The sequence below is a fragment of the Lepidochelys kempii genome, chromosome 14 (genome assembly GCF_965140285.1).
Source record: "Lepidochelys kempii isolate rLepKem1 chromosome 14, rLepKem1.hap1, whole genome shotgun sequence".
In the NCBI taxonomy this organism is placed as follows: Eukaryota; Metazoa; Chordata; order Testudines; family Cheloniidae; genus Lepidochelys; species Lepidochelys kempii.
The window spans coordinates 17801747-17828957 of NC_136393.1; the positions used below are offsets into that span (position 1 = coordinate 17801747).

The 27211-nt window shown below is 40.7% G+C and overlaps 1 protein-coding gene across 11 annotated transcripts in view; it reads right to left on the bottom strand.

Annotated features, from left to right (window-relative positions):
• The window catches only part of TNRC6C (trinucleotide repeat containing adaptor 6C), a 204051-nt gene that overhangs the window by 54189 nt on the left and 122651 nt on the right, over positions 1-27211 (bottom strand). For 10 of the 11 annotated variants that reach the window (XM_073311080.2, XM_073311085.2, XM_073311087.2 and 7 more), the window contains exon 5: positions 11750-14347. In XM_073311080.2, the coding sequence (XP_073167181.1) occupies positions 11750-14347 (2598 nt within the window). Of the gene's footprint in view, positions 1-11749; positions 14348-24951; positions 27062-27211 lie in introns of those variants that run through there. The other variant, XM_073311088.2, reaches the window with a different exon arrangement.

Sequence of the window (27211 nt, forward strand, 5' to 3'; positions counted from 1 at the left end):
GAGCTTAAAAGCAACCATTTCTGTTTAGCTATTCATCTCGGAGAAAAGCATACTGAATGGGTGTGGATATCAACTTTTGTTGAAATACTGCATGCTTTGCTTTATTTGCAGTTTGATGAGAGACTTCCAGAAGCATAACATGATCCTAAACAGATTAGCAACAGTCAATAGACTGTTTAAGGTTAAAACCATGTAAAAATGACTTTGTGCAAGAAAAAATTGTGATTCAAAGATTAAGGGTCATATTTTACTTTTAGAAAGTTTTCCGGGTGGTGTTTTAATTGGTGTTTCTTTTCAACATGCACTTTCGAAACAAAACAAAAAAACCCACCTCATTTATTCAACTTAACTATGTGCATAAAACAAGAACCAGACAGAGGCATCAGTTTTCTGCAGGTCAGCCTTTTACCATCAAAATGGTCTACAGCAATCTGTAAGAATTTACTTTGTACAAGACATGTTGCTAATTGCAACATGAACTTTTGATGTAATGCAGAAAAATTGGTTTTAGTATTTACTACTCTACGAGAGACCACACAATCAAAAGTCTAAGAGAAACTGTCAAGAGGCAAGAAATGTATATTTAATTTGCCTTCAAAATATGTTAAAAATGCACAGGATGTGTATTATGCCATTTTAAAATATGTGTTTTGTTTTGTTGGTTGTTGAAACAGGAACTACAAACGCCTTGTTAAATGGACTGACGGGTCATATCTGCTAAAGTACATCTCTATCCTCTGCTGAAATTTTGTGAATATAATGATATTCTTAAATGAATCAGCTATCCCTTCAACACTTACTGGAACTATGGACCAGGCATAGGATTCCCCTCTCATTCCCCCTTCTCCACCAATGGTAAAATATCAATTAGACACACTGCACACTGAGGGTGAAAACCTACACTCCTTATAAATGCGCTTCAGCAGAGGATCAACTCAGAAATACAGGGACAGAATCCTCTCTTCCTAAATTGGTGACATAGTACAGTATGCTCAAGCAAGAGGGTTGAGGTCACCATTCCATAGGTGAGGTTACGGTCTGATCTCATGATATTCTAGTGCTAGACGCAACATCTGTGTCCTATTGTAAAATTACAGTAACTCTCCTGACCATATTATGAGAGAAAAAAATTACATGAAGATTCTTGGTCCAATATAATGAAAATGTACCAAGTTCAACTGTGGTTGAGACCATCTACGTAGAGTTTGAGATATTAATCTTAAATTACAGACCTAAAGATGATCCTTAATGGTTTCCTCTATCAGAACAATATTTTTTTTATATTATTTTTTGAGAATTGTTTTTTCTGTTAAATGCTCTTCCGGGTTATTGGTTTTCATTCTGTTCAATGTAGCTTTGATGCTTCAATTGCCATATTTTTCTTTATTTGCTTAGAAAGACACACACTTCAAGGAGAAACTAGGATAGAAAATGTCCATTCATCTTCATCATACACTTTATATCTCAACACAAAAGTAGTCATGTAGCAAAAAAGAAATAAGTTGTTAGAGTAAAAAGTATTTAAAAAATAAAAAGGGATTTTTCTTCTTTATCCTAGATTTTCCATGAAGGAAAACATGGGCAAATGACTCTGGTGCAACCTAATAAAATGGGCCCCATTTGAAAATAATTATGTAAACTTTTTACTTTTAAGTAAGGCATTACCAGAACTCCCTATTCTAAGGAGAGAGAATACCTGCTCATAGCATAAAGAAAAGGAGTACTTGTAGCACCTTAGAGACTAACACATTTATTTGTTACAGCTACAGCTCACAAAAGCTTATGCTCAAATAAATGTGTTAGTCTCTAAGGTGCCACAAGTACTCCTTTTCTTTTTGTGAATACAGACTAACAGCTGCTACTCTGAAACCTGCTCACAGCATTACTCTCTTACATTTTTCTATGAAGTGACAACTAACTTCTTAAGGGCACCTACTTCCTGTGTGGTTTTATATATTTACTGTGTGAGAGTTTTTATATTCTAAGAACAGTGTAGTCAGTGTGAGATAGAAAGACTCTCAGGTGCCTCCGTAGAGGTTGAGATACCCACCCAATATTTCTTGTAGAAGAAAGATAGTTCCAGGCCACAGAACATACCAGTGCCACAAGACCTCCACATTATTCAAACCTAGGGTGACCATATTTCCCTATGCTGAATATGGGACACCTGGTAAAATTACTCATATTCAAGTGAGTTCAACAGCAATCAATCAGAAATATGCAATACAAATGTTCAAATTAACATGAAGCTGACTGAGCCCCCATTAAAAAGAAATACTGCCTAGCTGGATTCTTATTATTTACCTTCTTATCTTTAAGGCTTTAGGGTTCACACGGGGAGAGGTGACACACACACACTCCCGTACACCTCTCTCACACGAGGGGGTGACTGACCCCGACCCTCCCTGCCCGGCTCTCTCCGTCCTCGATGCCTGGCTGGGCCCCCAGGACAGACACACCTCTCCTGGTACCTGGCGCCGCGTCTTCCTGAGGCAATACATGGTTGGGAGGCATGCAGGGTCACATGCATGCCCCCTTCCCCGGCCCCAGATTTCTGCCAAGGCCAAGCCCAGAACGTGGCCCGCAGCAGCCTTTTTGCACTGTGCAGGAGGGAAGGGATGGGAGCTGCTTCTAGCTGCAAGGAAGGAGGAGGGGGGAAAGGGATGACCTGCCCCGTGTCTTTGCAGATCTCATCTCTTCTACCACCCTCCCCTGTGGCTGGAAACAGCTTGTCCCTTCCTGCCTGCACAGTGTCGAAAAGCAGTTAACACCTCCAGGCTGCTGCTGGCCACTGACATAACCCAGCCGCCTCCTGTCCCCCAGCTACAGTGCGGGCAGGAAGGGGTTAAGCCCTAAGGATGCATTGTGCAGCAGGCAGGGCCCAGGGAACCTGACTGCAGGGGCTTCAGCGAACCCAGCCAGAGAGGTGGCTCAGCAAGAGAGTGTGCCTATGGAACAGAGCAGCCCTGTGCTCACTGGGGGCAGGACCCAGGGCCGGGGGAGCAGGTGAAGAGGGTACTAAGCCCCTTCCCGGGGAGGGGGGGCTGCTGTGGAGCCCAGCTCATGCCAGAAAGTTTTGAGATTTCCCAGGGTTCCAGCCCAGCCAGAGACAGTGCGGAAAGGAAGGAGCCTGCTCGCCAGGCTGTAGGGGAGCGGAGCACTCTAACCAGGGGCTGGTTTTCTGCACAGCACTGGGAGCAGTATGCGCCCTGTCGGGGGGATGTGGAGGAGCAGTGGGGCTGGGGGGAGGGGGAGCAAAACAGGGGGAGGACAGCGAGAGGGGGAGCACGTAAAGGGCCGATGGGTGGTTAGCAGAGGTGACACATAAGCGGCCATCATCTAGCACCTGCCCGCACTCACCAGCCACTGCAGCACACAGCCACTGCCGGCTGGAAATGGGATGGGAGGCGGGAGCCAGCATGCAGGGGGGGACTGTGCTGACAGACCAGCAGAGGGAGTGGCCAACCCTGTGCACTGCAACTTTGCCCCGCCACCAGCCTTGCACACCCATTCCCATCATCGACCACTGGACCCCCGTGCCACTAACCGCTGGCAGGCAGGTGGCTGGCGACCAAGGATCCGGTCAGCAGCAGCACCCACCAGTGCTGATGGGGGGGAGGCACGCAGAAAATACGGGACAATTTGCCCGTTTTTAAGAAAAAGTTAGAACACCTGCAGGAGGCCTTAAAATATGGGACTGTCCCTTTAAAAACTGGACATCTGGTCACCCTATTCAAACCCTGATCTGAAGACAGAATTATTGATTTCCTTATGGGCTTTTCTATGGCATTCGTCACGATCATATCTGAGTGCTCCACAAACATTAATTCATCTTCACAAAACAGAAGTGAAGGGGCTGTATTATCCCCATTTTATATGTGGGGAGCACAGCCACAGAGGTTAAGGGCAAAAGCATCCCCTAATTTTGGGTGCCCTAGTTCAGGCATCAAGGACCTTATTTTTCAGAGTATTTAGCTTTCTATATCACTGTATATATTTAAGCTCAGCTCCCACTGACTTCAGTTGTAGTTGTGAGTGCTCAGCATCAGAGCAAATCAGACCCCAGGGTCTCAAGTTTGGCACTCAGAAAATGAGGTTTAAGTGACTTATTTAGGATCACACAGGAATAATGAAGCACAGACAGGGATAGAATCCAGGCCTGCAGGGCAGCATTCAACTGTCTTACCCATGAGACTTCCTTTTCTCTTCCTGTAATCTCCTACTTCATTCACTACATAATTTCCAATTTCTGCAACAAAGTCAAAGGGACTTGACAGACAATAGCCTTCTTTACAACACAAACCTGATTCATCCCCAGAGCAACTCCCTCCTGTGTATATGATCACGTAATTAAAGACTGCATCACAATGCATGCACACAAGGTGGCCCAATTATGGCTGCACAGGCAACCACCATAATTATGGCAATTCCTAACTTTTGAGTGCTTGACTTTGCAACCTTTTAACAGTTCTGTGTGTAATACATACAGACACACACAGACAGATGTTTATTCATAACATTGTTGCAACAATGATTTCAGAATTAATTTTTAAAGCAACAATTCTCTTCCTTTTACAACATATACCAATATATAAATATTTTGGATTTTGTTTTATTTCACTATCTCAGCATTTTTTAATGAACATTCATGCACATTTTTCAATATTATCATTTGAACCTAATGCTATGGTTTCTCGGTTGGATTTTTTAAAAATGATCATTAGAAGTCATATGGTATAAGCAGATAAATTTAGAAAACAAAAAAAATCTGTAATAGTGCTTTTCCATCTGAAGAGGAAACCATGTATAGTAACACCTTTTATTGAAAGGTAACATTCAAAACCTGAAAGACTAATTTGTTAGTCTCTAAGGTGCCACAAATATTCCTTTTCTTTTTAAAAATAGTAAGTTTTCCTGTGCAAGGTATCGAATTATTTGAATAGTGTGAATAGCACATAATTTAAAATTTATAGTTTCAAAATTGTGGATATGATCTACTAAAATCAGAATTAGTGTAAAGAAAGAATTACTTTAACACTGCCAGAAAGATTAAAAAAATCTGAAGTGACAATTTCATGTGCAAGGTACTATGATTAAAATGTTTTGCAAGTCCATTATATTTGTCATCCATTTAGCCCCTGGAAAATATTTTTCTTTCTAGAGTTTAGGTCAATTTAATGAAAACAGATATCCTCAACTTTTAAAAATACTTTAATTAGTGACTGGAAGCTGAAGCCAAACAAATTCAAAATGGAAATAAGGCACAAATTTTTAACAGTGAGTGTGATTAACCTACCAAAAGAAACGCTAGATCCTTTATCTCTTAATGTCTTCAAATCAAAGCTGGATGCCATTCTGGAAGATATGCTTTAGCCGAACACAAGTTATTGGGCTCTATACAAAGATAACTGGGACAAAGTTAAGGGCCTGTGATAGACAGGAAGTCAGACTAGATGATCTAATGGTTTCTTCTGTTCATATCATCATAGAGTTTAAGGCCAATGTGTATGGAAATAGTTTTATACCAAAATTACAATAAATATGTATTGTTCCAGAACACCAGGTAGAAGAAAATGAAGGAGATGCAGAGGCAGAAAAACCACAACTGGATAGAAGCAGCATCTGGAATGTCAGTGTTAGTCATGACCAAAATAAGAGGCACCAAGAACTCAGTAGCAGGAAAAGAAAATGGCAAATCTATCTGGAACTTGAACAAAACATCCTTATAGGTGGGAACTCAGAGAAAATAAGTAGCATTAGCTTGGACAGCTTTCCAGGTCAAGACAAAACTGGATGGAAGAATTTCAGATAACACTGCTAGGTCTAATTAGTTTTGTGATGTCGGGAATCATCATATGGAACATTATTTCCAGTGCATGATCTTTCAGGTTTCTGATAACTTGTATTTAAAAGGTGACCTATATTTTTCATTGCTATTCGCTCACCACAACACCCTGTCCCTATAAAGGAAAACTGTATATTTCTTTCCTCCTGAAATGACCCAATAACCTAAAAACTTGAGTTTGGACTACAACAGAAGTTTACAGATGCTTTCCTAGTCACCCTGAAGATAAAAGTTTTTAACCAATGTGCCTCTGTGGGAGTGACATATAAGTGCAAGGATGCTTGTTATCCCAGTGCAGAAGAGGATATCCTCCCAGTACAAGTCAATGAATAGAATTAGTAGGAACAGCAGCATTCCAGACTTGAATAACAGACACAATTGAAAAATATGTCTTTTGGCAGGAAGTATAGCCAGAAGAACAGAAACAGATGTACAGTACAGTAATTGTCTGAAAATGGCCATCAAAGGCTGAAAGACAAACATAGGGAAACAAATAGCAACAGGGAAAAGAAAACACAGAATCTTAGAAATGTAGGACTGGAAGGGACCTCAAAAGGTTACCTTGTACAGTCCCCTGCACTGAGACAGAACTAAGTGTTATCTTCTGACCATTCCTAGCAGGTGTTTGTTTAACCTGTTCTTTAAAACCTCCAATGATGGAGGTTCCACAACCTCACTAGGCAATTTGTTCCAGTGCTTAACTATCCTTACAGTTAGGAAGTTTTTCCTAATGTCTAACCTAAATCTCCCTTGCAGCAATTTAAGCCCACTACTTCTTGTCCTGTCCTCAGTGGTTAAGGAGAACAATTTATCACCCTCCTCTTTAGAACAACCATTTACATACACTTGCATACTTATGTTCCACCTCAGCCTTCTCTTTTCCAGACAAAACAAAACCAATTTTTTTCAATCTTCCCTCAAAGATGATGTTTTCTAGACCTTTAATCATTTTTGTTGCTCTCTGAACTTTCTTCAGTTTGTCCACATCTTTCCCAAAATGTGGTGCCCAGAACTGGAAACAGTACTGCAATCAAGGCCTTATCAGTGTTGAGTGGAAGAATTACTTCTCGTGTCTTGCTTACAACACTCCTGCTAATACATCCCAGAATGATGATTGCTTTTTTTGCACAACAATATTGACTCATATTTAGTTTGTGATCCACTATAATCTCCAGAACCTTTTCTGCAGTACTCCTTCCTAGGTAGTCATTTCCGATTTTGTATTTGTGCAATTGATTATTCCTTCCCTAATGAAGAACTTTGCATTTGTCCATATTGAATTTCATCTTGTTCATTTCAGACCATTTCTCCAATTTTTCAAGATCATTTTGAATTCTAATCCTGTCCTCCAAAATGCTTGCAACCTCTCCCAGTGTGGTATCGTCCAGAAACTTGGTAAGGGTACTCTCTATGCCATTATCCAAATCATATATGAAGATATTGAACAGAACCAGATACAGAACAGATCCATACAGGACCCCACTTTATATGCCTTTCCAGCTTAATTATGAACCATTGATAACTACTCTCTTAGTAGTTTCCCAAAGACTTGTGCACCCATTTTATAGTAGGTTCATCTAGGCAATATTTCCCTAGTTTGTTTGTGAGAACGTCATGTGAGAGAGTATCAAAAGCCTTACTAAAGTCAAGATGTATCACATCTACTGCTTCCCCCCAATCTACAAGGCTTGTTAACCCAGTCAAAGAAGGCTATGAGGGCATTAGCTTGGTTTGACATTATTTGTTCTTAACCAATCCATGTTGACTATTAGTTATCACCTTATTTTCTTCTAGGTGCTTACAAAATGATGGGTTGATTATTTGTTCCACTATCTTTCAGGTTACCAAAGTTAAGCTGACTAGTCTATAATTCCCTGGGTTGTCCTTATTCACCTTTTTATAGATAGGTACTATATTTGCCCTTTTTCAATCCTTGGGTATCTCTCCTGTCCTCCACAAGTTCTCAAAGATAATCACTAATGGTTCAGAGATCTATTCAGCAAGTGCCTTCAGTATTCTAAGATTTATTTCATCAGGCCCTACTGATCTGAAGATATCTTACTTGTCTAAGTAATAATTTGACTTGTTCTTTTCCTATTTTAGCCTGATGTCTAACCTAAATCTCCCTTGCAGCAATTTAAAACAACTACTTCTTGTTCTGTCCTCAGTTTTCCAATCACTGCTAACTTTTTTGGGGAAAACAAACCAAAAAGGCATTTAGCACTGTGGCCATTGCCCCATTTTCTGTTATTGTGTTTTCTTCTTCATTGAGTAATGGGCCTACCCTGTCCTTGGTCTTCCTCTTATTTTGAATACCTTTGTAAAATGTTTTCTTGTTACTCTTTATATCCCTAGCTAGTTTAATCTTGGTTTTGTCTTGGACTTTCTAATTTTGTCCCTTTGCCATATATACACACACATGGGGACAGTTTGCTCTTGTGCTCTTAATAAAATTGATTTTAAAAAAAACTATCAACTCTTCTGAAGTCTCTTTCCCCTTAAACTTACTTCCCATTGGACCTTACCTAGCAATTCTCTGAGATTGCGGAAGTCTACCTTCTTGAAGTCCACTGTCTATATTCTGCTGTTTTCCTGCATACCATTCCTTAAAATCATGAATTCTATCATTTCATGATCACTTTCACCTTCCAATTCTCAACTAATTCCTCCCTATTTATTTGAATCGTACCTAAAATAGCCTCTCCCCTAGTCACTTTCTCCACCTTCTGTAATAAAAGTTGTATCCAATGCATTCCAAGAATTTGTTGGATAATCTGTGACCTACTGTATTATTTCCCCAACAGATGTCTGGGTAGTTAAGTCGCCCATCACCACCAAGTCCCATGTTTTGGATGATTTTGTTAATTATTTAAAAAAGCCTCATCGACCTCTTCTTCCTGGTTAGGTGATCTGTAGCAGATATGTACCATGACATCACACCTAGTTTTTTACTCCTTTTATCCTTACTCAGAGACTTTCAACAGGTCTGCCTCCCACTATCTCAACCTCAGTGCAAACTTATTCTGGATCAATATCCCAGTCATGTGAATTATCTCACCAAGTTTCTGTGATGCCAATTATGTCAAAATTGCGATTATTCACTAGTATTTCTAGTTCTTCCTGTTTATTGCCCATAGTTCTTGCATTAGTATACAGATTAACTAAGATATTTATTAGATTTTCCCTCTATAATTCCTCTTGCCTCATCTTTGTTCCTGCTGTGATTGTAAGGATGAGATTAGTAAGGATGGTGACAATTATGAAAAGGAATTACAACATGGTACCTTCCCACCCACTGAAAGTTTGAAAAAATTGAGAGAGATCAAGATTGATTACTAAGAGTGTAATCAATGGCTAAACTGACATTTTTGAGAAGCTTTTCTTACATTCATTCTGCTAGTCAACAAAATTCCGCTGAACTTCCTTAACTTGTAGAAAAGTATTCTTCCTTTATCACAAACGCTGGGAGATAAGTAAGGACTACTGGCCAGTTTTAATTCTGTTGGATATCTAAATTTCTAATTCACATTTCGTAACTGAGTAAATGTACTCTGGATGAACAGCTTTCCAAATTGGCTATCAGAACCTAATCCAAGCTAGTCTCAGATACGTTAACTAAGCATTGTTCGAGAAACAAAATGGTAGCAAGGACGCTAGGAAAAAGATTACTTCCATGTCAGGCCCAGGAAGAATTATAAATGAGATTTTTGATGCTTGGATTTCAAAAGCAGCAAAGAAAAGTGGGGGCTTTCCTACTGTCAGATACTAAGGGTATCTAACCAAGACATCAAGCTAACCAAGCTGTAGGTTGTGGGAGTCATTTTCTGCCATGCTATAAATACAGACAGCATTTCAAAAAATCTGCAACTAAACTTCAACCAGACCTAGAAAGCTTTCTGTAGTATTTGTACAGAGGTGAATGCTCAAGGTAAGTTTATGTCCCATCTCCTTTTCTTTGCACTATCAATAAAATATTGTTTCATTTAAGGAAAACTGAATTAAGTTTGGAGATTTATTTAGGAGTGTTACTGAATGGAACCATGGAGAGTGAACAATGTTCTTTTCTTCTTAGGGAGACAAAGAAGCGGGGAACTGCCTTGATATAAAATAAGACACAGAAGACTCCAGTCTTTCTCCTGAAATAGTGACACAGCAGGGCAGACTAGCGCTAGTGTAGGCACAGGGATAGCTGAATAATCTAGGTTATCAGATGTTGTTACATCTTGGTTTCCTTTTTTTAAAAAAGGAAAGTAGAAAACTGAGAATACTAGCCTCCCTAATTAAATTTCTGAATTCAGCAGCAGACCAGTAAAAAGGCAACTTCCCAATTGAGAGCAGTAAAAGTGTGATTTTAAGAGCCAGCCATTGAAGAGAAATCCCTTACCCTAAGACATGTGGGACACGTGATTTGGTAAATCTGCAAATACACTGCCTTAATTAATAAAAAGGTAGACTACACCTGTTCACAAGTACAAAGAGTGCAAGATTACAAACTCGTTTGTCCAGCTATGGAGCAATTAAAATCAATACTTGATGGATTCCTGCCTATGGTCTAGAGTTCATGATGCACAAGGCTGACTTTTTCTCTATCTTTATGCTTATTCTCAAGGAAAATCTGATTCCAGGTACAAAACAGTTAACAAAAAACACAATTTATTGCTAATTACTACACTATGCCAAATATGCTTGACATCAAAGGGTAATCACTACTGCTAGTCAACATACACAGCATAATTTTTGTTTATAATACTTAAGCCACTAATGTTCTATAAATCTAGCAATTATTAAAAAAATATTAAGGACACTACAAACATTACAACACTGTACATATAAAAATGAAATATCTAATAAACTTTAATAGGCTCTCTAGCTATAGTTTCAATCCCTTTCTCTAGGTCTTCAAACAACAATGCATATCCCAACCCAGAGGATGAAACAGTGGCTAGCATAAGCATTGCTGGGCTGGAGTTAATTTCTGAATGAGGCTTTCAGGACTCAGAAAATCTGAGTGAGACCATAGCTACATTTTTATGGGTTGTGCCAGCTGAATCCTCCACCTCACTTTCCAGATGCTCTTCCTGTGCAGCAGACAACCAATTTAGACAAGTGAGTGCAGACTCTTTAAAGACATTCCATTCCCCCTTGCCTTCTTAGCTCAAAAGGCCTCAACTGGCCTGCTGAACCTGATGCAATGCTGAGTGCAGCTATGACAGCAGATCCTGCCATAATGATTTCTTGAAGGATCCCCTTCCCCACACCAGTTTCTTTTCATTCCTGGATCCTGCTGACCTATTCATGAATTTTACAGAGCATCCCTCAGATGAGGTATCAGAAGGGTAGCTGTGTTAGTCTGTATTCAGAAAAACAACAGGGAATCCAGTGGCACCTTAAAGACTAAGACTTATTTGGGTATAAGCTTTTGTGGGTAAAAAACCCACTTCTTCTGGGTTTTTTACCCATGAAAGTTTATGCCCAAATACATCTGTTAGTTTTTAAGGTGACACCAGACTCTCCATTGTTTTCCCTCATATCAGAAGTTTTCCAACTGGAAAAGCACATCAACTGGGGGCTCTGCAGGTGAGAATGTAATATTTTTTATTTTATTTTAGTAAACACAACCTACACAATTGTATTATCCTAAACGTTTTTTTAAACTTATCTGAAAAATTGAACAAATTCTTAAGTAACACTAAATTTAAATAAATAGGAAAAGTCCAACAGATCTCATTTTATACTATTATTCACATTAATTAAAAACATTTGAAATCACTCCTCGTTATTAGCATGTGTATGTATGTCTTAAAAGACAGAGACGTGTGTGTGTGTGTGTGTGTGTGTAATAAAATATTTATTTCCACTGTATCCTACTTCTGTCTTAAAAAGAAAATGAAACTTTTTCCATACCTGGACCAAGCAGTGGGGACCGGTTCGGCTGGGCACTTGACTGGTGCGAAGGCTGAGGTTCAGCCATATTTGTGTTGATAATGGTGGTAGTAGTGGTGGTGTTGGTTGTGGTACTGCTCTGAATTACAGGGTTGTTTCTATCCCACATGTTTACAGTCTTGTTGTTGTTGTAGTTTGGATCACCCCAAGCTGAGGTACCATCATCAATTTCCATCTTACGGCGAATGGATGGTGGAGAAGGCTCTTCCCAGCCAGTTGCCTCACTGCTATCTTTTTGTTTGGGTGGCACTGGCCCACCAACCCATCCTGACCCAGTCTGTTTAACAGAAGCTGCTCCTCCCCAGTTACTCACACTGTTGTCCTGGGGTTTACTAGCCCAATTCTGTTGAGGGCTAGGTTTTAGAGATTCTCCCCAACTTGTACCTGTATTAGCCTTGGTGTTTGTGCCATTTCCCCATCCACTGGTCCCAGACCTTGTAGTATCATTCCAACCTGACCCTGATCTATTGTCAGTATCCCATCCAGATCCATTCTTCTTCCCCTCAGCCAAGTGTCCAGGGACAGATGATGGTTCAGTCCAATCTCCACTTCCTGAAGTCCAGCCTGGATTTGATTTCTGTCCATCTCCCCAGTTTTGAGATTTGGGTTTCTGAGGTTCACCCCATGTCGGTGATTTTTCCTCCTGATTTGCGGTCCCACTCCAAGCGTGGCCACTTTTGGCAGCAGTAGCAGCAGCAGCATTGACAGCAGTAGAGCTAGCTGATTCTCCCCATCCCCCTGGGCCATTTGGCGCTTTGTTGTTGTTGTCTCCCCAACCTGTATTTGCTGGAACAGCTGAGGGTGGAGAGTTGGCCCACCCAGATACTGAAGAGGTATTTGTACTGTTCATGATGGACCCATCATTCTTCCCCCCTGAGTTTGAAGGCTGAGAAGCTGTACAACCCCAGGCCTCCGTTCCATTGTCATTCTTTCGTTCAGACCTTGGGGATTCTTCAAATTCCCAGGCAGTGTTTTGCTTTACAGGAGTCTGCCCCCAACCAGTATTGGACAGAACTCTTGGGTCAAGGTCATTCCTTGGCAACTGGACTTGCCCTTGGTCTATCACCCCTTTGTCTCTCCTTCTGGCCTCTCCTGCTCCTTCTCTCCCAGTGTTGCCCTCATTTTGACCTCCACCACTGTCATTACTTTCTTCACTAGCTGTGGTGACAGATGCTGCAGCTTTGGCCCAAGAGTTTATTTGTTCATTGCCCTGCTGCATGGCAGGATTCTGGCTGGTAACACTAGGGCTATCCCACCCTGCTGATCCTTTACCACTGATGTCACTATTGGAATGCTGATTTGGGGGCTTACCCCATTCACCATTAACACCATTACTGGTGTTACGGTTGGGGTGGCCCCAAGCTCCAGAATGCATGCTACCAACACTACTGTTGCCACTGCCCCTGCCCCATGCTAGTACCCCAGGACCAGCAGGAGGTCCTGAATCCCATGCACTTGCTCCATTTCCTTCCTTGTGCACAGCACTGCTGGATCCGTTCTGTTTAGCACTTAATGCTGAGTTCACAGTGTCTCCATTCCCCTGACTGAACCCAGAATTGCCGTTTCCTGTGGCAGGATTACCTGGGGATATTCCCCATACCGAACTACCCATTCCTTCACCATTGCCCCCACTGACTTGAGAAACTGATGTTCCATTAGCACCAGGAAGGCCTTGCAGGTGGGGCGAGATGATGGCCCCCATACCAACAGCCATCCCCCAGTTTGGCAGTCCATTAGTCTGCATTGCATTGATAGGGTTTGGTGAAGAGTTCATGGGGTTAGTGTTATTTGGTCCATCAGTGTTAAGGTTCTGAGGTTGTACGCTGAAAGACACATTCTGAGAAGTGGACGTTTGTGGTTCTGTGCTCTCTTGCGGCAGCAAGTTTCCCCAAGCACCTAAGGTGCTTGTTGGGTTACCATTCTGGTTGCCGATATTCTGACCTATGGCACTGACTGGACTACAAATACTGGAAGGGTTGCCTGCTCCCACAGTTCCTTCATGTCCGAGTACAGGCCAGGCAGCTGGATTGGCATTAGGGTTAAGGTTAAGATTAATGCCAGCATTTGAGTTGGAAGCACCCCAGCAGTTTTGACTTCTACCATCTGCAATCATGTTGTCCATCTTTCCATCCCCACCACTGGCAGAGCAGTGAGTTAGGCCAGAGTTGGAGCCTGTGGCCACACCCCACACTCTGGTTGAGTTTCCATTACCATTTGCTCCACCAGCTCCAAGGGCACTCTGGTTAGAAGTGCTTTGGATGAGTGCTCCATTGGTGCCATTATTGCCATTAGTTTTCTTTGTATGTCCAGTGAAGTTGCCTTGGGCACTCCCTGTAGCCATGCTACTGTTCTCTGAGCCACAGTTAGAGGCAGAGTCAGTTTCTGTAGTACATTCTGAAGCAGATTCAGACTCAGTTCCTGTAATGGAAGGCCACGCTTCCTTGTCAGTCCTATCTATTATCACTTTATCCCAGCTGCAGTTGGCTTCACTTCTGAAAGTGGGCTGCTGTCCCCAGTGGGAATTTTCATAATGGTCTCCCAAACCACTGTGACTAAGATCTGAAAAGGATTAAACAAGACTCAGAATTAGTCTGCCATTCAAATTCTGTTAAAATAACGTCATTAAATACATTTTACTTTCTTAATTACTATACCATACTCTACATAAATTCCAAATTACACTAAAACGAAGCATACACTATTTTTAAAAGACGTATATAAGATAATTTTATGCACCACAATAAGTACCTTACATCTTTCTGTTTAAAAACGTTTTTTCTATAAAAGGAGTTTGATCATAAATTTATCTTCTATATCATCAAGTTCATATTCAACATTTTATGTAAATTTTACAAACATTTTACACTGAAAAGGTTTAAGAACTGCCCAGAAGTTATAAATATTTTGCGTCTTTTGGTATACTAGTAGAAACTGATAAACCAGTGAAAAACAAACAGATCAAAAACAACAAACAGGTTATACTGAGGCACAGTATACTTGTACAGAATCCAAAAAGAAGATCTGAAAAAAAAAACTATTAGGACATCTAATCTATCCGCTTGCCAATGCAGGCTGGTCCCTACAATAATAGGTTTTCTAGTGCTTTACCTGGTTTAATTTTAAACTTTTCCTTTGAGCTTCCAAAAATAAAACCTTACAAATTTTAAATTTTTGGTCTCTAAGTCATAATATCTCTGCACCAGAAATAAGCAATCCAAAAAAACTCCCACATTTAAGAAAACTGTATCTGTATTTTGAAAATTACTGGAAAGAGATGAATACTATGTCAAGTGTTGATATTCTGTTAACATTTTAGTTATTTTGACTCAGTTAACCCCCCCCTTCTTTTGGTGAAATATGAAAAAAGACAGTTCAACAAAAATCATTTTAAAAATTAAAATATTTCCTCATGTAAAATATTCAAAGAGCTATTACTGATAAATATGAATAGTGTCAAAACACTACATTCACTGCTCATTTAGTTTTCTTTCGTTGCTAAACTCTCTAAGAACCATACACAGAGAATACAGAACTATGATATTTTAATGCAACTATATTATAGTATCTGAGCATGGCTATAAGTAATGTTTTTTGTAGAGCAAGATAAGTAGTTCTAAAGAACAGCCTGGTTATGTCACTCAATAATATGTATTAAATGGCAAGACCAGAATAAGCAATTTAGCTCTTAAATGATTTAGGTGGTACTTGAATATCATTTTTAAACTTGTAATTACAGTCCAATTTGTCTCAAAAACCAAAGAAAATAAACATTATCTTTGTACTTATCCTTAAAATGCAGCACCAGCCTTCTTAGCTCCTCATCCTCTTGCTCCCTTCCCCCATGTTCCTCCAACATATAAGCAAACAGAAAAATATAACCAAATCCTTCTGATGACCTGGCTCTTTACTAGAGTGCACTTAGTTAAATAACCTGAGAGAAGCCACAATTGGTCATGTTAAGCTTATTTCAAGTTTTAAAGACTTAGATATTGTTATCTATCCTGACTGCATTGTGCAAAAGATATGAGTGCAATTATTCCCTTATATTTTCTCATGATGGGAATTTTATCCTGTATAGCTAGTGTGATCAGAGAGCTATGAATAGAGGCAACTTGTAGGATAGTCTCTCTAAATTGTAGTTTGGGTAGAGAGGAAAACCAGTGTGCATACATGCAAATATTGAATGCTGGAAGTCTCAATTATTCTTTGCCTTTCCAACCTACTTTACTTCTAAAGCAGACCAAACTCTTTACAAGATAGACAATTATATTGTCCACAAAAAACCAATCATCTACCTCAAACAAAGCCAACCAGGGATGTATGTTTAGCCAGCTCTGTATAGGTGTGTACCCTATGTAAGCCAAATTAAAACCAAGGATAATGCTTCAAAGGTAGACTACTAACAGCAATTATGTTTGAGTGGATTTAAAACAAAAACCAAAAAAACCACAACTATGCAGCCAGAGTGAAATAGTCTCATAACTGAAAATAGCCAAGAAAGGGTCTCTTTTTCTAAAATCAGTGTACTATATAGGCCCACGTTTGTGTTTTTACATTTGTATCGTTACTATCGTCACTAGTTTATTGAATCAGCATGTAAAAAAGGAAATAAAAGCAGTGGTGTATAACCTCTAATTTGCAGTAATAAAATGAAACATGCTGCTGATTGAAACACCATTCACCAGTCAGAATACAGAGCAGTCGTCACCAACGGTCAACTGGTTGATCCTAGAGGATCTCCCAATCTATCGCGATCTCCAGTGATGTAGTGAGGCTGCCGCTAAGGCAGAGTCCCTGCCTGCCCTGGCCCCACGCCGCTCCCGTAAGTGGCAAACGCAGCCCCGCAGCGGTGAGGGGTCTTCCTCCGCCCACTGCTCCTGCCTGCAAGCACCACCCCCACAGCTCCCATTGGCTAGGATTGGGGAGCTGTGGCCAATGGGAGCTGTGGGGGTGGTGCTTGCAGAGAGGGGCAGCACACGGAGCCATGTGCCCCCCTCCCCAGGGGCTGCGTTGGCCCCATCCGGGAGTGGCGTGGACCTGGGGTAGGCAGGGAGCCTGCCTTAGCAGCAGCCATGCTACACCACGGACCAGGAGCCACTGGAGATAAGTGCTGTCCGGCTGGAGGCTACACCCCAACACCCAGCCCTGAACCCCCTCCCAGAGTCAGCACCCCGTACCCTCTCCTGCACCCCAACCCCCTGCCCCACCCCTGACGCCCTCCTGCACCCCAACACTCTGCTCCAGCCCGGAGCCTCTTCCTGCACCCAAACTCCCTCCCAGAGCATGCACCCCAACCCCCTAACCCAGGCTCAGCCCAGAGCCCCCCTCCCCCACTGCAAACCCCTCAGCCCCAGCCCAGAGCCTGAACCCCAACCCCCTACCCCAGGCAAGTGAAAACTAGTGAGAATTGGGGAGAGTGAATGATGGAGAGATGGGGGGATTGGGTGGGGGGGCAGGGCTTTGGGGAAGGGGCGGGGTAGCTCCTGGGTTTCCCTTAAATTCAAAAAGTGATCTTGGGCTTAAAAAGGTTGGAGACCACTGATATAGAGTCATTACAGAGTCAATGGAAAATGCCAAATGCTCTATCAGTAAATACCATTCTGCCTAGCAACCTTTTAATACATGCTTACACCTTATCAAGTATACACAGACCAAGAAAAGATTTACACAGTAGTTAAACCACAACTGCAATGATCATTTCCTTTTTAAATAAACTGTTGCCATTGATTCACTTCTATGCTCATGCTCATAGTCAATTTAATGGTACTACATAACTCTTTCCATCACCTGTCACAAAAACAAAGAAAAATGCTGCTGTAGAATTTATTAGAGTTTGATTTAAGGCATTTTTTTATATTTTGACATGTGATGTTGACAATTTGTGTTTTAGCAGTTATAAAGCTTAAACTTTTTGAATCTTAACGTCTACAGTCATTAAAGTGTCTGACACCTCCCCGGTTTGACCAACTGATTATTTTCTGTGACAATTTAAATAGATAAGAATTCAATCAAAAAATGCTTAAAACCCATAATTTGGTGCAACTGTGAAAATTTAAATTGATAAAAATCTAAAAAAAGGCTTAAAAATAAACACTGCTATTATCCGTTGAAATTATAAAAATAAAAATCTAATTCTGCCAAGCACAAATATGAGCGAATAATGTACTGCAGTTGTGAAAAAGGCCAATATAATTCTGGGCTGTATTAACAGGAGTGTCATATGAAAGACACACGGGGCACCTGTTCTGCTCTACTTGCTAATGAAGCCTCATCTGGAATACCGTGTCCAGTTTTGGGTGCCATGCTTTAAGAAAGATGTGGGCAAATTGGAGAGACTCCAGAGGAAAGTAACAAAAATGATAAAAACATTATAAAACATGACCTATGAGGAAAAGTTAAAAAAACTCAGTATGTTCAGTCTTGACAAACGACTGAGTGCGAACCTAATAATAGTCTTCATATATGTTAAAGGCTGTTATAGAGGACAGTTACTAATTGTTTTCCCATGTCCACTGAAGGTAAGACAGGTAGTGGTGGCTTAATCTGCAGCAAGGAAGATATAGTTAGAAAGTTTTTCCTAATGTCAAACCTAAAGGATAGTTAAGTACTGGAATAGGTTACCAAGGGAGGTTGTGTAATCCCCATCACAGGAGGTTTTTAAGAACAGATTAGACAAACGCCTGTCAGGGATGGTCTAGGTATACTTAGTCCTGCCTCAGCAGGGAAAGGTGTGTGTGTTTGTGCGTGGGGGAAAACGGGAGGTAGAGTGGGAAAATGGACTAGATAACCTCTTCAGGTTCCTTCCACACATACATTTCTATGATTTTATGATTCTTTGTGAAGGAGCTATTCCTAAAACAAGCTCTGGAGATTGCCTGGCACCTGGTTAATTGTGTCCCCAAACTCTCAGGCACCGTGAGACCCACATGACAACAGTAGGTTTATATAGCGTTTTACCAGATTTTCTAATCTGAGCACAGGGGAGGGGAGGAAAGAATAAAAAGAATATCTTCGAACGGCACAATCTTGGGTTCTTTATGTAAAAGCCTGTTTGATATTATTCAGATATTGGTAATTGTTAAGAGCTCGTAATATCTGGATTACGAAACCTAGTTTGTCTTGGCAATATTTACTAGGAAACTTTCAGGAAGGGCTGACAGCTTTGTTCAAATGTAAGGCACCTTGAACAGGAATTTGGGGTGTAAATATAGTACAATGTTATCCTCCAGAAAATATCATCATCTGGAAGTTTAGCCATCATGGTTTGGTTCTCACTGACTTTTCAATTATGTTATAGCCATTAAAAATGAAATCTTCAGTGGCAGGGAATTAAAAACACCACATTCTCACAAGTAGGTGGTGGCTCACGTATAGTTGTAAAGACTTTTATTAGTCCTTTCAATAATTTCTTTAACTTACAATGGTCAAAGACTGAGGCTGTCTGTAACTGAAGGATGGAACACTGATACAGCTGCCAGATGATCTTGCTACTTTCCTATTCCACTTCAAGGCCCAGCTCTTTCTTGTAGAAAGTTTGACTTTGCTAAGAGATTTGTTGAGCTTCCTGTGCACAATCCAAACAAAAGCTTAACAAGAAGCCACTTTCCATACAGACATGCAGAGAAATTTCAGATCCGAGTTTACAATGTAAACATAGTCTTACAACAAAAAAGACAAGAGTTGGTAGTTGGTCTGTATTTCTTCTAACTAGACTGAGAATCAGATCTGATAACTCCAGGTTGGGACTACCAAAATCAGAATGGATATCTGTCCTTGTTAGTAGAAGTATTGGAATGAAGACATACAGGAACTCTAGAGTCTGGAGCAGGGGTGGCCAAACTGTGGCTCCGGAGCCACATGTGGCTCTTCAGAAGTTACTATGTGGCTCCTTGTATAGGCACTGACTCCGGGGCTGGAGCTACAGGTGCCAACTTTTCAGTATGCCAGGGGATGCTCATTGCTCACCCCCTGGCTCTGCCACAGGCCCTGCCCCCACTCCACCCCTTCCCGCCCCCACGCTGGCCTTGCCCTTGCTCCTCCCCCTGCCCCCCAGAGCCTCCTGCAAGCCACGAAACAGCTGATTGGGAGCTATAGGGAGGCGCTGATTGGCAGAGCTGTCAGTGGCTGGGAAGCGCTGGGAGTGGGGATGGGTGGGTGCGCTGATGACGTATTACTGTGGCTCTTTGGCAATGTACATTGGTAAATTCTGGCTCCTTCTCAGGCTCAGTTTGGCCATCCCTGGTCTGGAGAAAGCTTGTAAAGGATCACCAGATAGACCTCATCTCCTTGAATTCATCCAGAGTGCCATCTGCCTTTGAAATGTAGTAGTAAAGAATTTCAAAAAGTAGCTCTGTTACACTGGATCAGACCTTATGGGAAATGCCAGAATACTTCAGCTGTGAAGACTGATACAGAACACTCACTGAATGGATGCATAAAATGCAATCATTTGGATCACACACGCCGGACCAGTCCACCATTAGGGATACTTACATCACAACAGAGAGAAAGAGCCAAACTGATTAGAACAATGACAGAATGGACTAGATCTGCCTAATCTGCAAAACAAATGCAAAAGCTTTACTATGAATTCTATTAAACTTTTAAAATATAAAAAGACCAAAAATAATCTAGCTACATTACTGAAGGCCACATAATAAAGAGGAGAGTGACAGTTTTGATCTCAATGCCACGTTAGTCAGTATTTTATTATTTTGTAAGTATTTATATTAGGATAGCTTCCAAAAGCCCCAAATCAGTACTGGGGCCCCATTTTGCTGGGTACTGTACATATATAGAAAAGAGACAATCCCTGCACTAAAGGGTTTACAATCTAAAGATAAACAAAGGGTATAATTCTTCATAAGCATTGCCAAAGTTTGTTTTAAAAAATAAAACTGTTAGGACTCAAAAGTGAAAAGAACATTACAAAACTTAATATTGGAAAATCAATTACTATTTCATTTATATGCTTTCAGGATTCCATATTTACCCTGCAAACTGATGACAAACATTTAAAGCAAGGGGTACAGGAAATCAGTCTGCTTTAGGAATCTGATGTCCAGGAGTCCTGAGCAGGAAACAGACTAGTTTGAGCATTAGTCTTAATAGGTCATTGAAGATGGAACAGATTTTTAAACATTGCTGTGTGTTTGTTAAGTCTAGATATGCAATCTGTTCACAGTATAGTTCACTTGAAAAGTAAAATTTAATATGTAGTCAATCAGAAAGGAAAAATTCAACTATAACACAATTACAGTGGAATTCTAGAATACTTTTGATCTGGTAAGTTCAAATGCTTTCCACACTTAGTCTCACCTCATCCTGTCAGTATTATACCCATTTCACAGATGAGAAAAAAAAACTGGTTTCAGAGTAACAGCCGTGTTAGTCTGTATTCGCAAAAAGAAAAGGAGTACTTGTGGCACCTTAGAGACTAACCAATTTATTTGAGCATGAGCTTTCGTGAGCTACAGCTCACTTCATCGGATGCATACCGTGGAAACTGCAGCAGACTTTATATATACACAGAGAATATGAAACAATACCTCCTCCCACCCCACTGTCCTGCTGGTAATAGCTTATCTAAAGTGATCATCAGGTGGGCCATTTCCAGCACAAATCCAGGTTTTCTCACCCTCCACCCCCCCACACAAATTCACTCTCCTGCTGGTGATAGCCCATCCAAAGTGACAACTCTTTACACAATGTGCATGATAATCAAGTTGGGCTATTTCCTGCACAAATCCAGGTTCTCTCACATCCCCCCCACCCCCATACACACACAAACTCACTCTCTTGCTGGTAATAGCTCATTCAAACTGACCACTCTCCAAGTTTAAATCCAAGTTAAACCAGAACATCTGGGGGGGGGGGGGGGCAGGAAAAAACAAGAGGAAACAGGCTACCTTGCATAATGACTTAGCCACTCCCAGTCTCTATTTAAGCCTAAATTAATAGTATCCAATTTGCAAATGAATTCCAATTCAGCAGTTTCTCGCTGGAGTCTGGATTTGAAGTTTTTTTGTTTTAAGATAGCGACCTTCATGTCTGTGATTGCGTGATCAGAGAGATTGAAGTGTTCTCCGACTGGTTTATGAATGTTATAATTCTTGACATCTGATTTGTGTCCATTTATTCTTTTACGTAGAGACTGTCCAGTTTGACCATGGCAGAGGGGCATTGCTGGCACATGATGGCATATATCACATTGGTGGATGTGCAGGTGAACGAGCCTCTGATAGTGTGGCTGATGTTATTAGGCCCTGTGATGGTGTCCCCTGAATAGATATGTGGGCACAATTGGCAACGGGCTTTGTTGCAAGGATAAGTTCCTGGGTTAGTGGTTCTGTTGTGTGGTCTGTGGTTGTTGGTGAGTATTTGCTTCAGGTTGCGGGGCTGTCTGTAGGCAAGGACTGGCCTGTCTCCCAAGATTTGTGAGAGTGTTGGGTCATCCTTTAGGATAGGTTGTAGATCCTTAATAATGCGTTGGAGGGGTTTTAGTTGGGGGCTGAAGGTGACGGCTAGTGGCGTTCTGTTATTTTCTTTGTTAGGCCTGTCCTGTAGTAGGTAACTTCTGGGAACTCTTCTGGCTCTATCAATCTGTTTCTTTACTTCTGCAGGTGGGTATTGTAGTTGTAAGAAAGCTTGACAGAGATCTTGTAGGTGTTTGTCTCTGTCTGAGGGGTTGGAGCAAATGCGGTTGTATCGCAGAGCAAACTGTGGCACATAGAGATTAACCTACACAAGGTCACACAGCAAGTGAGCTGTCAAGATGGGACTAAATCTTACAAATGACTCCTAGTACCCTAGAATGAAGGAAAATAAAATAGAGCCACAGAGCTTAAGGCCAGAAGGGCTAGTCTGACCTCCTATACATCACAGGCCAGCAATACCACCCAGCACTCACACACTAAATGCAACAATCAAAATGAGATCAAATAAAGGAAATGATCTTAAGGAGGCAAATAATTTTAGCTATATATTTCAGACAGATGTAATTTAACAACTACTATGTTGTACACTAAATTCATCCATCAATATTTCACCTTTGGGAACAATTTAAAATTGAGGTTGTCATTTCCTGGTGGCCATTTCCATTTTCCACAAAGCCACCTGCAAAATGGCACCATGTGCAGTTTCTGCTCAGAAACAATCCAGGACTGGAAGTATTAGGAATTTTGCTCTTCAGGATTAATGGTTCATTAGGAAAGCTGAATGGAGAAAGCTGGAGGACAGCATACCTCCAACATGCATAGCTTTAAGTGGTGTCACCAATAATCACTAATAATTCAATCCCTCCCTTACAAAGAGTAGGAGACAGACAACATTTTTTAACATTAAGAACTGTGGTGAAATATACCTTTAAAACTTTGATTTAGTTACTAATTCAAAATAGAACCCAATTTTTTTTTGCTCCTACAGCTCATAATTAGCTTGAACAATTCAAATATTAGTTTTGAGTTTGGCAGCACCATCAAAAGTAAACCGATAACAAATATGAACTCTGAGAAGAGCAAGAAATGAAGAAAAGCTTCTTTTACCCGTAAACTCATATTAACAAACAGAATACCCATTCTATACATCATGCAGTCTACTCAAAAGTTATAACCCCTCCAGTGATACTCAGTGGTTTACATAAACTATTTCTTTTCAGCTTTGCATTCTATTCTAGAAAAAAAATAATGTACACTATCCATATCTCCAAATTTCTATTTGTTCACTGCACACAGTTCAAACCAATTACACCTAACAAGTTTCAACCATAATGAAAGATTCAACTGATTTACAAAAACATATTGGCGGGGGGGAGGGGAGGAGAGGGGAATTGGATGAAATGTCAGAGACTGGCACAGATTCTTGATAGTTGCACATTAACAGATTTAAAAAAGAAAAAAATTGAAAAGCTCAAGTTCATTTATAAAACCTCTCTCCCCCTTAGCCCCCCCCACCAACCCCCCCCCCCCAAACCTTTAAAGATAAAAATAAAACCTTCTCTCGTTACAAGAAAATCTTATTCTAGGTTTGAATTCTTTTTTCAGCCAACATAATAATTAATTGGTTCATTTTGCGAGCAATGACTAAAGCCAGTGACATCAATCCTGGTGAGGATTTTAAATCACAGCACTAATCAGATAAAGTTTATGTATCCTGATCAGGCAAGTCCAAAAAGGACAACTACTTCTCCCCCAAAATAAGAAGTAGCTCACTGTAGTGATTCAAATGGACATCTTAACAGAATTCTAAAAAGATTACAATAAATGTTAATAAAATAAATAGGACCTGCCAGAAAGGCATTTAAAAGCTTAGCTCAAATGTAGTCTAACTTTTATACAGCAAAAAAGAGAGTCTCGGAACATTCATTTTAAAGAATAAGATGCAGCATAAAGTAGGAAAAACATCTCAATTCAAGTGCTACTAGTTGGATTGTCAGATATGTTTAACAACATTAGCAGATTTTGTCTAATTCCATCAATCCTTATGTTCTGGGGTCTAAGCAAATTTAAAAACTGTTGTATGTTTGAAGGTGCTCAAAAAGCCAATTTACAACTATTCTCAGATTTAAAGTCCCACGAGGAATTCTTGAAAGCATTGTGTCCAAAATTTCTTCCAAAGAACAGTGACTTTATAAATGCTAGAGCTGCCAAACTGTTCATGTTTTTCTAGAAGTGTGGGAAGATAGTTAAGAGATAAGACAATTGAATAGAACATTTTTTAAAAGACAAAAACAAAATTAAGTAACCAAGTGGAAAAGCCTGTTACTCTAGTTTAATTTTCTGCACCATGACATTAAAATGTAGCTGGTTTCCTCCGATGCAAGAGCCTTTAAAATGCATCAAGAAAAACAAGCAGAAGAAAGAGCATTCTTCATTATTAGTGGGTATTCCACTAAATGCTAACTCTCTAAAACAAAAACAGTAGTAAATAATGACAAATAATTCAATTTTCTGTTCAGTGCAGCATATCTTTAGCAAGCAGCTCTTTCTGCGAGGACGCCATTTTATCAAACCTGAAATGCAGCCAAAAGCTTAGGACGCTGTGCTGCTGCTCTGTCTCTGAAATGTTATGTAATAAATTGATTTAACAGAAGCAGATGCTATTTGCTCAGGGTTTTTTGTGGAGGCTTTTTTTGCTCTAAAAGGGGCTGATGGGTAATGAAATACCTGAGGAAAGGTGCCGCCCAACCATCCTAGGAGACGCTACATTGTGTGCAGAGCTGTCTCTATTCCTTCATCTATGTTCGCCTGGGCTCTCTGCTTCAATATGTCGGCTGTGTACAGTGTGAGCCTCATCCTGTAGAGCTGCCAAGAAAATCTCTCGGTGCAAGCGTGCATCCAGACAACCTGCAAGCTCAGTCGGGCCTTACTTGCGCTGGCTTTGGAAAAGCCCTTTCCACACAGGGAGCTCCCCTCGGCCCCTGGCAATCTCCAGCCCCTTTAACTCTGGGTTAAGGAACCAACAGACTAGGATTTTTAATCTTTGATTATCTAATTGCAGCTGACACTAAACCGATCTTCCTTCCTCTTTAAATTCTTTCAACTGTCACTAAACATTTTCACTTCAGGACCTAGCTACAATTAGCACTGTAGCTGCTTTTCTTCTGTTTTTTGAAAGTCAGCCAAAAGAACAACCGCATATTGCTGATTGGCTGCATGCAAATACATTCCTGCCTCCTTTATGTCTTCCTCCTCCCCAATCCCTCTATGACAACAGCTCTAGACATTTGGCATACCAACAGTAGCTGTAATATTCAGGGCAAGTCCCATATGTAAATTGGCAAGCTGCCAAATTCTTAATTACTTTCCTACCTCTATCTAAAAAAAGATCTAAGCAACAAACATGAGAGCATATTAATCAAAGCCTCTGTTTATAAATGTATAGCACAGCAGTCCAAAACAATACATCAGACTGTGATGGTTCTTGCCTTGCTTGCTGTGCAGAAGAAGAAGAAGAAATTCTTTAATAATTGCAGGCTGGAGACCACTAGTTATCTTGCAGACTTGTGAATGTATACAGTGTGAACAAAAATAAACATAATGATCTAACATTTTCAAGACCTAAACAGTATCATGAGTTATAGTAATACGTATGTACAGTATCTTATATAAATGCATACGTACAAAAGCTTTAACAGGTGCATCTTCAACCCCCCATTCCAATATTTTTAACGCATTGCCTTTTCAACTACTTTGCTTCCTCACTTTCTTCCTCTCCCTCTCCTCTGTCTGAAATACACACTAATTTTATATTAAATTCAACTGTTTTAAGTCTGCAGATACAATTCTTGTCAGACTTTTATCTGAGCTGCCTTATCCATTAAATTAGATTGCACATTACTGATGCCTCTTTGAAGGCTTGGTTGCATTCTTAAAATTGCTACCGCTCTAACATCTCAGTACAATCACCACTGTCAAATTAGTGGGTGAAGTTATTCGTTTCACTTACTAAACATTCTTGAAAGTGCTCAATTTTTTTTATTTGAAGACATTTACTCTCCATTTGTTTGTAATAACCTTAGAATCCTGAATAGGTACAACTTAAATCTAAGTAAGTTAGAAGCCTAAAAATAAAATTTCCCCTCTGACCATGCCTTTTTCAATTTGGAAAAAAACCCCACTATTTTGAATGGAACCATAACTGGCATGAATGTTGTGTCCATTTTACAGCACCTTTCATGTAAGAATATCTGTGTGAACTCAGTTATGTGAGTGCACTTTTGATTCGTTTTACTGCAGAACCAGCAAAGAATGTAGAACCCTGTTTGCATGAGTTCCACAAACATTGCGGCTTGGTTTTGTTTTTAAATATGGTAGATTGCAAAAAAAAATATTTATAATAGAGTACTTTCTCTCGCTCAGATTAGGGCCACAGAGGTTAACCCTCAGCTGATAGTCAACAGGAATATGTTTATTGGACAGAGGTAAATGGGAAATCTGACTGTGGGAAGCTACAGAGAGATTAGGGCCTCTAAGGAGGCTTCAGGGGCAACATCCTGGTTAAAAGCACGGTTTCCATTCGATCTGCTGCTAGAATTTCTACCAGAGTGTTGTCCCTTGACCAAATTTGAGGGCTTAATTATACCAGCCTCTGGCTAGTAGGCGTTATACACTGGAAACTCTGTTTCCATCTAGTTCAGGGGTGGGCAAACTCCGGCCCGTCAGACATTTTTATCCAGACCTCACGCTCCTGCCAGGGAGTGGGGTCAGGGGCTTGCCCCTCTCCACCAGGCGCTCCCCAGTCCCCAACTCAATTCCCTTGATGAACACCATCTTCTGGCATGCAGAGCTGCACTGCACAGGCACAACTTTGCCGTGCTGTTTACGGGATTTGAACCCCTCCCACAGGGCAGCCCCCTCCCCCCCAAACACAGCAGCGCACCCAATCCCCTCCCAGTATCCTATGGCCCCACCCTTGAGAGCCTCG